This window comes from Physcomitrium patens, chromosome 25 (assembly GCF_059467195.1).
Source record: "Physcomitrium patens ecotype Gransden chromosome 25, ASM5946719v1, whole genome shotgun sequence".
NCBI lineage: Eukaryota > Viridiplantae > Streptophyta > Bryopsida > Funariales > Funariaceae > Physcomitrium > Physcomitrium patens.
The window spans coordinates 15,203,176-15,215,366 of NC_143434.1; the positions used below are offsets into that span (position 1 = coordinate 15,203,176).

Consider the following 12,191-nt stretch of genomic DNA (forward strand, 5'->3'; position numbering starts at 1 on the left):
AAACACTTTGTGAAGACTGTTTATGGAGAGACTTTGCGGACCTACGTTAACCGTGAAATTTTGTCGAAGGAAAGCTCATAGTCGTTCTTACATCTGGGCCTTCTCACATCAAAAGAGAAGAAGATAGTATTTTATATTATCATTCGTAAATTCAAAAAATGCCCAAGTTTCTCAAGCTTCGAGATTGGTACTTGACGGTGCTGCGGAAGGCAAGCAATAATGGGATTGTTGTTGAAATCACTAATCTATAGGACCTCTTTTTTACCTCAACTGGTCAGTGCAAAGCTAAGATGCAAGTAGCTCGTGTGCCATATTTTTGATGGTGACTACTGGCCAGGCACAGTTGAGGACATGATATTACAATTTCCATAAGAATAGGGGGACGTTTGCAACAACTCTCTGAGGAAAGGCAAGACTAAAAAGCAGCCAACCAAGCGTTCAAGCTGACCCGGCTATCAATGCCCTCAAAGTCACCCAATTAATGCACATGTTGGGTGAATCAATCTTTCCAAAGAAGAGGCCTTCATAATGGTGCATATGCATCATGCATACTCACATTGCCGTCTCCTTCTTGTTTGGAGTTTGAAAGCAATGTAAAAGAAACAATTAGCTTTGTGATAAATTCTCTGGTGCAGAACAAAAGCTTGACGAGAGACTACTTAGACCAGATGAAGGAGAATGAAAGCGTGGGTGTTGAGCGAACAAGACTTAAGAAAAACGTGAAGGATTTCGAGGAAAGACTACTCAGATGGTGGAAGAAGCTGACAGCAGCACAAGTATCATTGATACTCTGAACGCGGCCAAAGCAGTCACTAAGATTAATAGTGAGAAAATAAACGAGATTTATGACAAGTTGAAGGAACCGAACAGTTTTTGAGTGCTTTAGAAGAAGCGAAAGGCTTTCAACATCGGCTCAAGGAAACGGGAAATATTACACATGAAATGGATAAGAGGCTCGCTGCCTTCTGAGTGGGCCTTGCAACTGGCTGGTGAGACTGCAGAATCTAAATACAATTTAACATAGAAGGAGAAAGGTGAGGTAGCATAAAGGACCGGCGTGCACACTTGGAATCCCAGTTCAGAGGGGAAGAGAGGGAGTTGATGGATCTTCACTGTGATTTTGACATTGCTTTGAAGACTGACAAGAAGTTGACGGTTGTTCAGGATCTTACATGTTCCAAGGAAAATGTTAACCACACACTGGGCTTGTTAAAACAAGCTCTGGACAAGAAAACCGCTGCTTGTTCTGACTATAATCAGAAGTCAAGGTCGATCGAGACGCGAAATTTTACTGAGGAGTTCGAAGCGTACAAAGAGCAGTTGGCTACTGAGATGAAGTTGAACTTGGATGTGCGACGTCTTTGTGCAGTAATTGAGAAAGTGAATTTGGAAGCTAAGCTGGCTAATTCACACTTAAAAGAGCCACGAGAAATGCTCACTGGTAAGAGAGGAATACTAAAGCATGTCTGGAAAGCTATGGAAGGAAGATAAAAAAAGGAGCGGTTGACCTGAATGAATAAAAGGGGAGCTGCAGGAGTTTGATGAACCAAGTTGAGAAATATATATATATATATATATATATATATACAATTCTCCTAAGCGATCAATGATACACCATAATCAACGTGTGTAAAGGCACAATAAGAATGTGTCTTGAAGAATTTGTTGGAAACAACCAACACAAAATGCAAATTTTGACATAGGTCCTGGATTTTGTGAATGTTTTAATTGTATCTAGGGGTGTAGTTGCTTAGGAGAAAGAAAAGTATAGAATTGTTCATATATTGAAGTATTTTTTGTAAGCTTCACATTGATTTAAAAATGTAGTAGATTATTGATCTTGGATTGGAGCACATTTGTATATAAAAAAGGTATTGGATTGGAACAAGATTTTTTGAATCTCTTCTTAAGCTATCTTGGTGAAAAAATTTGAGCAAAAGATATTTGTTGGTAATAATGTAAAGAAGTGTTTAACTAGAAAGAATTATCAAACTTTATAAATTCAAAATAGCATCATTAGAGTCCTAGATTGTAGCATTTGTTTTTGATATGATTGTCAAAATAAGGAATTGTTAAATAAGGTAAAATTGCAACATATATATTGCAAATTGCTTTTCTTAGACTTACAATTAGGTTTTGAAATAAACATTTACAATAGATCATTAAATGCCTTGATGTGCATTGAAATTGATACAAGAATCTAACATTATGTACAAGCTATTTGGAGTTGGTGTTTAAAAATTTAGAATTAAAAGTTGGGTAAAAGAATTCAAATGAAATCCTAAGACACAAGAAGATTGAAGTAGGATTAGGATGATCTTGGAAGTTGTACTACACTCCCCAACACATATCAAGCTTTAAGCCATGCCAGCAGCAGCAGAGATAGAGAGAAAGAAGAAAAATCAAAAATCAAATCCGATGGTGAGCATATTCTACCGACACACATACACACACACCCAAGCCACAGAAGGAGGCAGACAGATACGGAAGGAGTCATTTTATTCTCTCATTGAACTCCGTAGCACACGTCCGTTGACGAATGTGTTTCTTGATCGTTACAATCGACGACGAAGATAGATTTCCACATGCAACAAAACGAATGCTTGACAGTATATGTGGCTACCCAGCGGAACAATGCCCTCATGAACATAACGTTTTCAGGTTGATATTCACGTCTGCGACAATATTATCTCATGAGATCCTGGTGGGTTGTTCCAAGACGAACATGCTCCAGAAGTTTCAAAGATGTGTAATGTATGAAGGTTGCGTGGACTGGATGGTCTGCTCTCCGTGACTCTCTCGAAGGTCTGGCAGAAGTTGGGTCTGGATCGATTGTTCAACACTTGCGTGCTTCTTCTTTTCATGGTTTCTGTTTTTTTCCCTCTGTCGGCAGTCCATGTGCGAGTAACCATCGCAAGGCTCGTAGCGTTGATAAAAAATAAAAATAAAAAACGATTGTGCATGAACAGAGGCTTCGACCCACCTCAGGTGTCGGTGGAGAGCTCGAAGTGTGCGGAGCGATGACCTCTATCTACGCCATTGCTATAATCAGATGCTTTATGTGAGCACAAAGTAGCATCATACTGAGCTCCGAGTACTCGTTAAGAATCCCACAGCGCCATATGTTGAAGTACTACACAGGTAGCCATTGAGTGCTAGGAGGTGCCGAGTCTTGAAAACGAGAAGGGTCGTCTGGTTCGGGTACTACGGCGGTGGGCGGAATGACCTGCGGTATTGGATTTGTCAACACACCCTTTCGCGCTTCTCGGATGATTCCGATGAAGAAGATGATCCCCAGGCAGACGGCAGTAAATAGCAGAGCAATGGCAACGGTGAACTTCGGCTGGGCACAGTCATTTGAGTCGTCAGTCTTGTGCCGCTGCCTATATCGTTCCGCTGGTCTGCTCAACGCACTGCCTGATGCAAAAAATGCCGCAGACAATCCAGTGGCAAAGCTGCAACCACATGACCACCACAACAATATCCATGTCAATAAAACTATACGAAAAACAAAAACAGAAACAAAGAAAAAATGAAAATTCGGTTCTTGATAGTAAGTGGCAATAGTTTAACTAGAGCCAGAAAGCACCGAATGCTAGTGATGGGAGGTTGAAGGTACATCACTGACCAGCCGAGAATGCAGCCAAGCCCGACCATAGTGGCATTCACGCCCCCCACTTGGTTCCTGTTGTTCCAGTGGCATGTGCAACCGCATGTTGCGATGACAAGAATTTGAGCTACGAGCAGAATGAGGCCCGCAAGGAGCCCCGTGGTTTGTGCGGGACTGTCCGGATAGATGCAAATGTCCCTGACAAGCAAGGCATGGTACTCCTACAACATTGCAACAGCCATCGATCGCATCAGCACACTCGTGTTCATCCGTTACGCACTACTCAGCCTCGATGATTACAGAATTCACTCAGGAAAATACATGAAGATCGAAGAAAATTGTCACATACTCTGGTGTTACTGGTGTGTCTTGCTGAGAACCCAAAGTGAGCTGCTAACGCTCCGAGGCAGAGGTAGAGTAGCAGCATTAACACCGCGAACACCTTCATCGTCACCATTAACTAATCAAATTACTAGCCCCTGCGGTGTACTATCTTGCACACACATTCGGTGGCCAGATCATCAAGTATCTAATTACAGCTCAAGGACGCATTCCTAAGTCAGTGTCTCAGTAATCTCGAAGTGCTAAACTTTTCGAGGGCTTCTTGCGACCAACCTGTCCCTTGCGTAACAAATCTCAGATGAAGGTCACGTGGGAACATAAACTCAATTGTCGATGGTCTCATGAACGCATTGCTTCCAAACCAGCAACTCCGCCAATAAGCAATCATTCTTCGCCCAGGTCAGCGATTTTCCACAAGGTACAAAGCTTCATTTCAGGAATTCAGATATAGGGTGAAGATTGAGAGTCTAGGTTGAGCTCGTCAATGTGAACTATAGGCAAAACCGTAACGGCTGTAGAGATAGTTCACTTGTGATTGAGATCCTCAGGCGCATCAAGTTAATGAGGATTGCTAAAGTATTTCAACGGACTAGCATATGCGGAAATCTAGGGCATGACCGGAACTCATCAGACTAATTGGCTGAAACCTTCATCCTTAAAGTCAACTCCCGCTTGATTGTGGCATCGCATTGTCTACTGCGAGCAAACTGGAAATTGTTTTTAGACTGCGGCGTTTCTGGTGATCTCGGAAAGTCATCTGCTTCAAATTCACATGCATAGTTGTCCCATCTTCTATAGAGCAATTTTTTTCTGCAAACAAAACCAGAAGTCACACGGTTGTAAGCATATCGCCCACCAACTGAAACGGAAGCTTTTTGCTCAATTCTTTTCAAAAAAGGCATTCAATAGACGTGATTAAGATGCAACACCATCGTATGACACAAAATTGGTTACTGCTTCTTCGTTCCAGCAAACAAAGGAATTCCAGACATGGGGTTGACAAGTAGTGAGCAGACGCCAAAGGCTACCTCAATCTCAAAAGCATTCGACAATAGAAATAAAATAAATAAATAAATAAATAAATAGAAAGATCAATCTCGTCAAAGAAAACGGTTCACTCGCAACTGCGTATACCGTGTCTATTCCTTCACCGGTTTCCGGAGTAAAGTCAACATTCACACGATCACTTGACCTCAAGAACCGACAATCCCAATACTTTCGTGAAATACACAACAATTGCCAGTTTCAGGTTTAATATTTATCTCTTCTCAACTAGTTAGATTAGCACACAAGTGGGCTCCACCTAAAATATATCACTCGCCGAATCGAACTTCTGAAGAGATTAAGCGTCACTTGTAAAAGTACTACTGCTACATATCCATGAAAAATCCGAAAGTTCGGATACTAGCAGTTCTACGCTCGACAGAGCTACAAACCAGCAGTCCTGACGAACCACTAAACCCCACAAAACCACTGCCACGAGAAAATAGTGGGACAAGTTCTTGCAAAACACATAAATTCGCCTCACTCACCTGATACAAACCAGGTCCCCGACTCTCCATCCAAAACGCAGAAACGTCTGATTCGACGACTCCACCCCACGCTCCTCGCCCTCCACTGCACACTTCGCCTCTCTCTCACTCACTCACTCAGGCTCTTTCGCACTCAGTGCCTCGCAAAACTGCAACTCGCGGCGGACTCCGACCTGCTCCGATCCCTGGCAACGAGTCCACCCACCGCACACGAAACCTTCCTGTCACAACAACCCAGCAGTACCCGAACCACGGCAGATTAGTATCTGCACAAAGTAGGGCTCAAACACGCGTGGGAAACAAACCAAGGGGAGGAGGAGGAGAAAGATCGGGAGGAGGAGGAGAAAGATCGGGAGGAGGAGGAGATAGATCGGGAGTTGCGACCAGCAGAGCTTGTGAAGAAAGTAGTACAGGGTGGTGCGGGTAGGGCAGGTAGGATCTAGGGAAGGGTGGGGCTCTCATATGATCAAAAAGAGGGCGACATGAGGATGCGCGCGGCTGCAGTGGTAATGCTGGTGGCAGTAGGCGTCGACGGGAGAGTTGTGGTTGATTGGTTGAGGGGATGAATTCATTCCAGGGAGGAGAGAAGAGTCTTCATGGACCTTGCTTGCTTGCTTCGTGAGACGGCGCGAGGGCCGCGCGCTGATCGGATGCGTCCAAGGAGTACCGTAGCCGTACCGGTTCCCATTTGGACTAGTACAATTCGCCGCGCTTGCCGGGTACTATTCTGGACGCATCTGCCTGCCCCCCCCCCCCCCCCCCCCACCTTGGCCTACTCCTCCCCACCCCTAGTGCTGCTGGATCCCCCCGCGACCATCCAGATGTTCATCCTCCCGGTTTTGCGTCGTCGCACTTCAGATACTTCAGGAAACAGCCTACTGGAGTTGGTGGGTCGGTAAAATCAACCCACGCCCCTTTGAGAAGTATTACTACTAGAACTACTACTTCAAAAACTACTCAGAGTAGGTGGAGCAGCTCCGCTCGATTCGGTCTAATTCCTGCGAAACTTCTGTCCCTGTAATCGCTAAGTTACATCTTCATCGATCCATTGGCACCACAATCCCGCGCTCGCCTGCCACTGCGACGCCGCAGGACCTCGTCCGCTGGTGGATGAATGAGTATCTGAATTCATTCGTTCCGGTGTCCCATTAATACTTTCGTTGGCCTCGTTGTGTGTGTTGTTGTGTTGCATGTTCGTTGAGGTGTGTGTCTGTGAGAGATAGTTACATTTGATTATTTCGTGATTGGATTGTGTTCGTTGTGTTAGAATTTCACCCCGTGTGTTGTGGGAGTTACAAGTGATTTGCCAAATATGTGTGTTTTGATGGTGGTTTTTAAGGTGATTTGAATATATTTTTTGTTTGTAGAATGGTGATGTGAAAGAAATAGACAAATGTCTTTTTTGACTTTGAAATTTGAAGGAATGGATGTGTTGTGGCATTTAAATGGATGAAAAACTCTTATGTTTGTTTCTAAATAGGATGTAGTATGGATGAATGTTTGGAATAGACATTGGTTTAGCTTAATTTAAAAAAATTAAGTATGTCCAAAACATGTCAATGTGAATGTTTATCTTAGTAGCCTACATGTATATGGATAATGAGCATATCACTTTAAATTATAAAATATCCTAAAATCCTAAAATATCTTAAAAGTAGGCTCTTCATAGTAGATACATAAAATTGCTTTGTAATCATTCTCAATATCTTTGATTGTTTGAATTTCCCATTTAATTGATTCCAACTACATCTTATGATGACAAATCAATATGCACAAAAGAGATGTCTGTAGATGATAGAGATTGTTAAGCTGGACTTTCAAAATATCATCATCACGTTGAGCAACAATTGTAGAGATGTCATCAATAAGACTAGCAAATAAATCCACCCTAGAACAAACCACTTATTCAGCTTCTTCTACAACCAATGCAGTTAATATGCTCATGATAAAGCTTCCTTTGTCTTGAATAAAGGCCTCCTCATTAGTAAGAGCCACATAGAACGAATTGCAAATGACATTGAGAGTGCCATCAATCAGGACAAGAATTGTAGGACTATGCAGACCTTTCACTTTCCAAAGTAATATAAGCCATTGAATCAAGTCTTCAAGTTATATATTTTACTAATTAAGGAGAATAATAAGTCCTTGCAAGAACATCACAATAGTAGTGATCATTTCTACATCATTGAGTGTGAGTAGTTTCACCTTCTAAATAGGGAGAAGAATATATGTTGGTTTCTTTTAGTTGAGATATTTGTAGATGGTAGTGTACTTTTGCTTCAAAAAGTTGAAAAGTTTTTTCATGGATGACCAGTTCTCATTCATAAACTTCAAATATATACAATCTATTCTCTTGATGAAATTAAATTAGCAAAAAAAAATAAGCCATAAGGCCTATCAAGATGTTGACAAATTAGTCGTTATATAACTTCAAATACTCCACTTGGACCACAAAATCAAGTTGATGCAAAGCACATTATACACAAATAATTTTATCAATACCATCTTAATCATCTTCAATGCAATGCTAAAAAGTTGTCTTATCATTGTTTGCTTGCCATTTGTACTAATATCAACAAGCTATCTTCTACTTTAAAGCAATAACATCCAAAAGCTTCAAATCACTAGCAAAGATGATGTTTATTGTCTTGCTATTGAAGAGCATTGTCATATGGCATAATTTTCTAATTGAAAATACATTGGATACCTAGTTGTAGATAGTTTAGCTTCAACTTATTGGCCAAGCTCTAATAAGTGATTTATTCTTATTATAAAAGATAAATAAATATAACAATATAAAAAAATATTTTAATAATAAAAAAATTCTAATAATAAAAAAATATATATTTAAAAAGATTTATATACAAGGCTTTCTAAAGCATCTAAAAATACCTTAACATCTTTTGTAATACTATATCATAATTAACTATTTGTCGATAAATTAGATTTCTCATAAGCTCAAAGAAAATCTATAATCTACTTACAAAGATTCACCTCTATATCATAATTTTTTTATAGATCTATATCTCTATCTTTAATATATATATATATATATATATATATATATAAAGTCTTGGCTTCCAAAATCTCTTTACTTTGCATAAAATATCTAATTATAATAAAATCTTTTCAAAATATTTTTCTCTTATAAGAGATTTTTTTTTCTCCAAATTTTAGAATATCAAATTTTTATATAATATAGCATTTATCCTTAAGCTTTACTACAAAAAAAAATTAATCATAAATCTACTATAAATTATTTAGTATCTTAGAAACCCTATTAAGTACTCCAAATTCTAATTTATAAAAACTTAATTACTATTTTTTCATATCTCAAATATTCGAAATTCAAAGCCATAAAATTTGGATATAGTTTTATAACATATTATAGTATTTATAAAAATAAAATAGCCAAAGATTTGTCCAAATGCCCAAGTTATGGCAAGAACCAAACCTCTCATGAAATTGGTTCATTAACAAACCTCAATTTGGAAGTATTGTCTTCAAGTAGTCATTGCTCTTCCGAATTAGCTTCAAATCTTTTAATTTTTATATACAAAATATAGCCTTTTAAATCAAATTTTCAACCACATAATTTGATCCTCAAAAGCCTTTCATACACATGCGCTATGCCTCAAAGTATGATAGTAGATACAAGTTCAACACTTTGACTTTGAGTGCTTATATCTTCTTCACAAAAACTCCAAATCACACAAATTTTTCACCAAAACTATATTCGAAATTCTTAACTTGGTATCAGAGATATGAATCTCAAAGAAAGAGAATCCTTAATACACTCTTGTATCACTGAAGAGAATTAAAAAATCACTCAAAAGGTAATGTAATATTAACTAGAATGGCTATTACCAAAAATAAGAAGATTAGAAAGTCTTGAAACAAGACTAAGGACTAGAATGGCATTGACAAGAGTAAAGAAGGCTTTACTCTTGCTTCCATATATACTCTTAACTAGAAGTTACATGGTAATGTCCTATAGGACCTCCAAAACATGTTGACTTTGCTAGTCACATGTCTTAACTTGCAAGGCAAGTTATCTATGTATGCGCCACATGGTTAGTTTGTTCTACAAGCTATTATTCAGAGTTAACTTGTTCCACAAGTTATCAACATGTAGTTAACTTGTTGGCCAAGTTTCTCACCTACAAATACATCTAAAATCAAAACCGCATCTATGAAGCTTATAAGAAGCTAAAGTAAAAGATTTTATAAAATTAATCTATATTTATCTACTTTTACTTAATCATATAAGTAATTATTGAACTAAATATATATGTCCATGATATTATCCCCCCTTTTAGGAACAAGTTCCATAAGAAACAGTCTTCATATGTTGAAGAAGTCCAAGATGCGATGAATTTTATTTGCTACATATTCCGATATTTGCTCTATTTGAAGATGGTTGATAGGCCCTCTAAGCCATCAATAGTATCCTATAGCAGGGCAAGAAGACCACTTTGTTATTTAGTCATTGTTGAGGCCTTCGTAACTTCCTTCAAATGAAACATTTCGAATACCATTAAGAGTTGTTCCTACCTCTAATATAATCACCAAACATTGGAGTCTCTTCTAAGGTTGTAATACCAAATATGTTGTATCTTGCCATCTATTCGAGGAAGGACATGTTGTTCTTGAAGATCTTCATCTCAATTTTGTCATCTTGAAGGTTGTGACAATTGCAATGTTTCATTTGGTAAATCCACAAATGAAAGCTCTTCAGTTGAATATGCTGATTATTAGTTTTCCATCTCCTTAGTATCACAAATATACACAAGCTACAAAGAAAGATAAAAAATAAATTATTATCTTCCTTTGATCTTGTTTCTTTTATAGTAAAGATTTGTTATTCTTCATCTTAGTTTTGATGGATTTTGTTGATGAAAAGCTTCAACTTTCTTTGCTGTATTTACAAGATTCTTTGATGGCTCCCATGTGCATTCACTAATATCATATCTTTGCTAATGAACAAGATATTTCAACCTATTTTGGCATTACCTTGAGTCTAAGACTTCTTCCACCTCGAATTCTTGATTATTACCTATTTCTATAGAAAGAGGTGGCATTTTTTTTCTTCTCAAAATATTCGTTGTCTTATATGGCTCAAGAAGGGATACATAAAATACAAGGTGGATCTTCATAGACTCCGATAGATGTAATTAATAAGCAATAGGATTGATTTGTTGACAAATAAAAAAAGGTCATAGCTTACAATGTCGTGTTGTAACACAACTATATGGTGATAATATAAATGAAAAAGATTTTATTAATATTTAGTCATCTTGGATATTAGAAACAGTGGCCAATTTCAGTGCCAATATTCAAGGGCCAGTTAATGTCACCTCATTGCAAGCTATACCACCATATGTGACATCAACAATATGCTCCACTGGCGTCATCGAAGCAAGTACCCTCTGTACCAATGGGACAACCAGGATCATTTTCTAACCCTACATGGAATAAGCCTAATAGGTATATATCGGTGGAGACACCTAATATGCTTGATGGGAGGTGTAAGAAAACTACTTTGTTGTTTCCGTTGTAGACAGATTGATCATTATGCTAGTGAATGTCCCAATCCCAGAGCCAATGACAATTACGCGCTAGTGTGTGGGAATTGCAAGCAGTCGTGGCATACTTATGAGTAATGTAATGCTCCGTTCAATTTCAATAATCAAGATCAATAGATCCAAAGCCAAGAAAAAAAATTGAAGAGATAAATTGAGGTCATCAAGATTCTCCAATAAATTGGGTGGAATGTGTCCAAGCCATTGTCATAATATGTAAAGTCTTGCTTGAGAATGCTCCGGGCACCTGGCTGTCAAAAGAAGAATGGAAATTTCAATAAAAAAATCCTAATTCTAATAGAATACTAACAATGCTCTAATTAGACCATAATAATGCTAAGCAAGCTTAATCAAATAAAAAAACCTCAAAGAAATTTCAAAAAATAATAAGAATTCTTAAAGAAATATTAGAAGGATCATAAATATCACTCAAATACATCTCAATTCAATCTTAATTTAATTCTAGTTAAAATCCTATTGAACTTCATTCAAACTTTAGGCCAAAACTAATTGAATCTTAAATCCTAATAAAATCCTAAACAAATCTTAAACCAAATCCCAACCAAATCCTAATCAAACCTTAATCAAATCCTAAACCTTAAACCAATCCCTAACCAAATCCTAAACCAAATTCTAAACCCTAATTCAAACCCTAAATCCTAAACCAAATCCTAAATCAAATCCTAAATTCTAAACCAAACCCTAACCAAATCCTAATCCAAATCCTAAACCCTAAACTAAACCCTAACCAAATCCTAATCCAAATCCTAAACCCTAAATCAAATCCTAACCAAACCCTAATCCAAATCCTAAATAAAACCCTAACCAAATCCTAAACCAAACCCTAAATCAAACCCTAAATCAAACCCTAAATCAAACCCCAACCAAATCCTAAACCAAATCCTAAATCAATCCCTAATACAAATCCTAAATCCTAAACCAAACCCTAATCAAACTCTAAACTATATCTTAGTAATTCCTACAACAAATTTAAACCTCAATAACTAATGAATGAACCAGTGATCTGAACTAAAATTTTGCACACTTCTTAAAATCTAAGTTAAAAATAAGCACAAAAAAATTGAAAAGGATCGGAGTTACCAAATTGATGATAACTTCAAAAAT

At 37.9% G+C, this 12,191-nt stretch overlaps 1 protein-coding gene across 2 annotated transcripts; it reads right to left on the minus strand.

The window, feature by feature from the left end:
* Window positions 1-2,482: 2,482 nt before the first annotated feature.
* LOC112277197 (uncharacterized) lies at window positions 2,483-6,076 on the minus strand. Of its 2 annotated transcripts, XM_090247659.1 has the most exons (5): window positions 5,485-6,076; window positions 4,226-4,762; window positions 3,960-4,052; window positions 3,629-3,831; window positions 2,483-3,455 (listed from the first exon to the last, which is right to left on the minus strand). In XM_090247659.1, exons 3-5 carry the CDS (start codon window positions 4,035-4,037, stop codon window positions 3,134-3,136), a joined length of 603 nt encoding a protein of 200 aa, XP_090103785.1. In that variant the 5' UTR covers window positions 4,038-4,052; window positions 4,226-4,762; window positions 5,485-6,076; the 3' UTR covers window positions 2,483-3,133. The 2 variants fall into 2 exon arrangements, with proteins under 2 accessions (XP_090103785.1, XP_024365032.1); XM_024509264.3 differs by having other exon boundaries at window positions 3,960-4,762; window positions 5,485-6,075.
* Between the last annotated feature and the right edge of the window lie 6,115 nt (window positions 6,077-12,191).

Excerpts from the sequence above, each read along its gene's own strand:
- LOC112277197 (XM_024509264.3), bottom strand. The coding sequence starts at position 4,067 with ATGGTGACGATGAAGGTGTTCGCGGTGTTAATGCTGCTACTCTACCTC. Across the intron at positions 3,832-3,959 it reads GACACACCAGTAACACCAGA|GAGTACCATGCCTTGCTTGT; the intron begins GTATGTGACAAT and ends GCAATGTTGTAG. Across the intron at positions 3,456-3,628 it reads CTTGGCTGCATTCTCGGCTG|CTTTGCCACTGGATTGTCTG; the intron begins GTCAGTGATGTA and ends ATGTGGTTGCAG.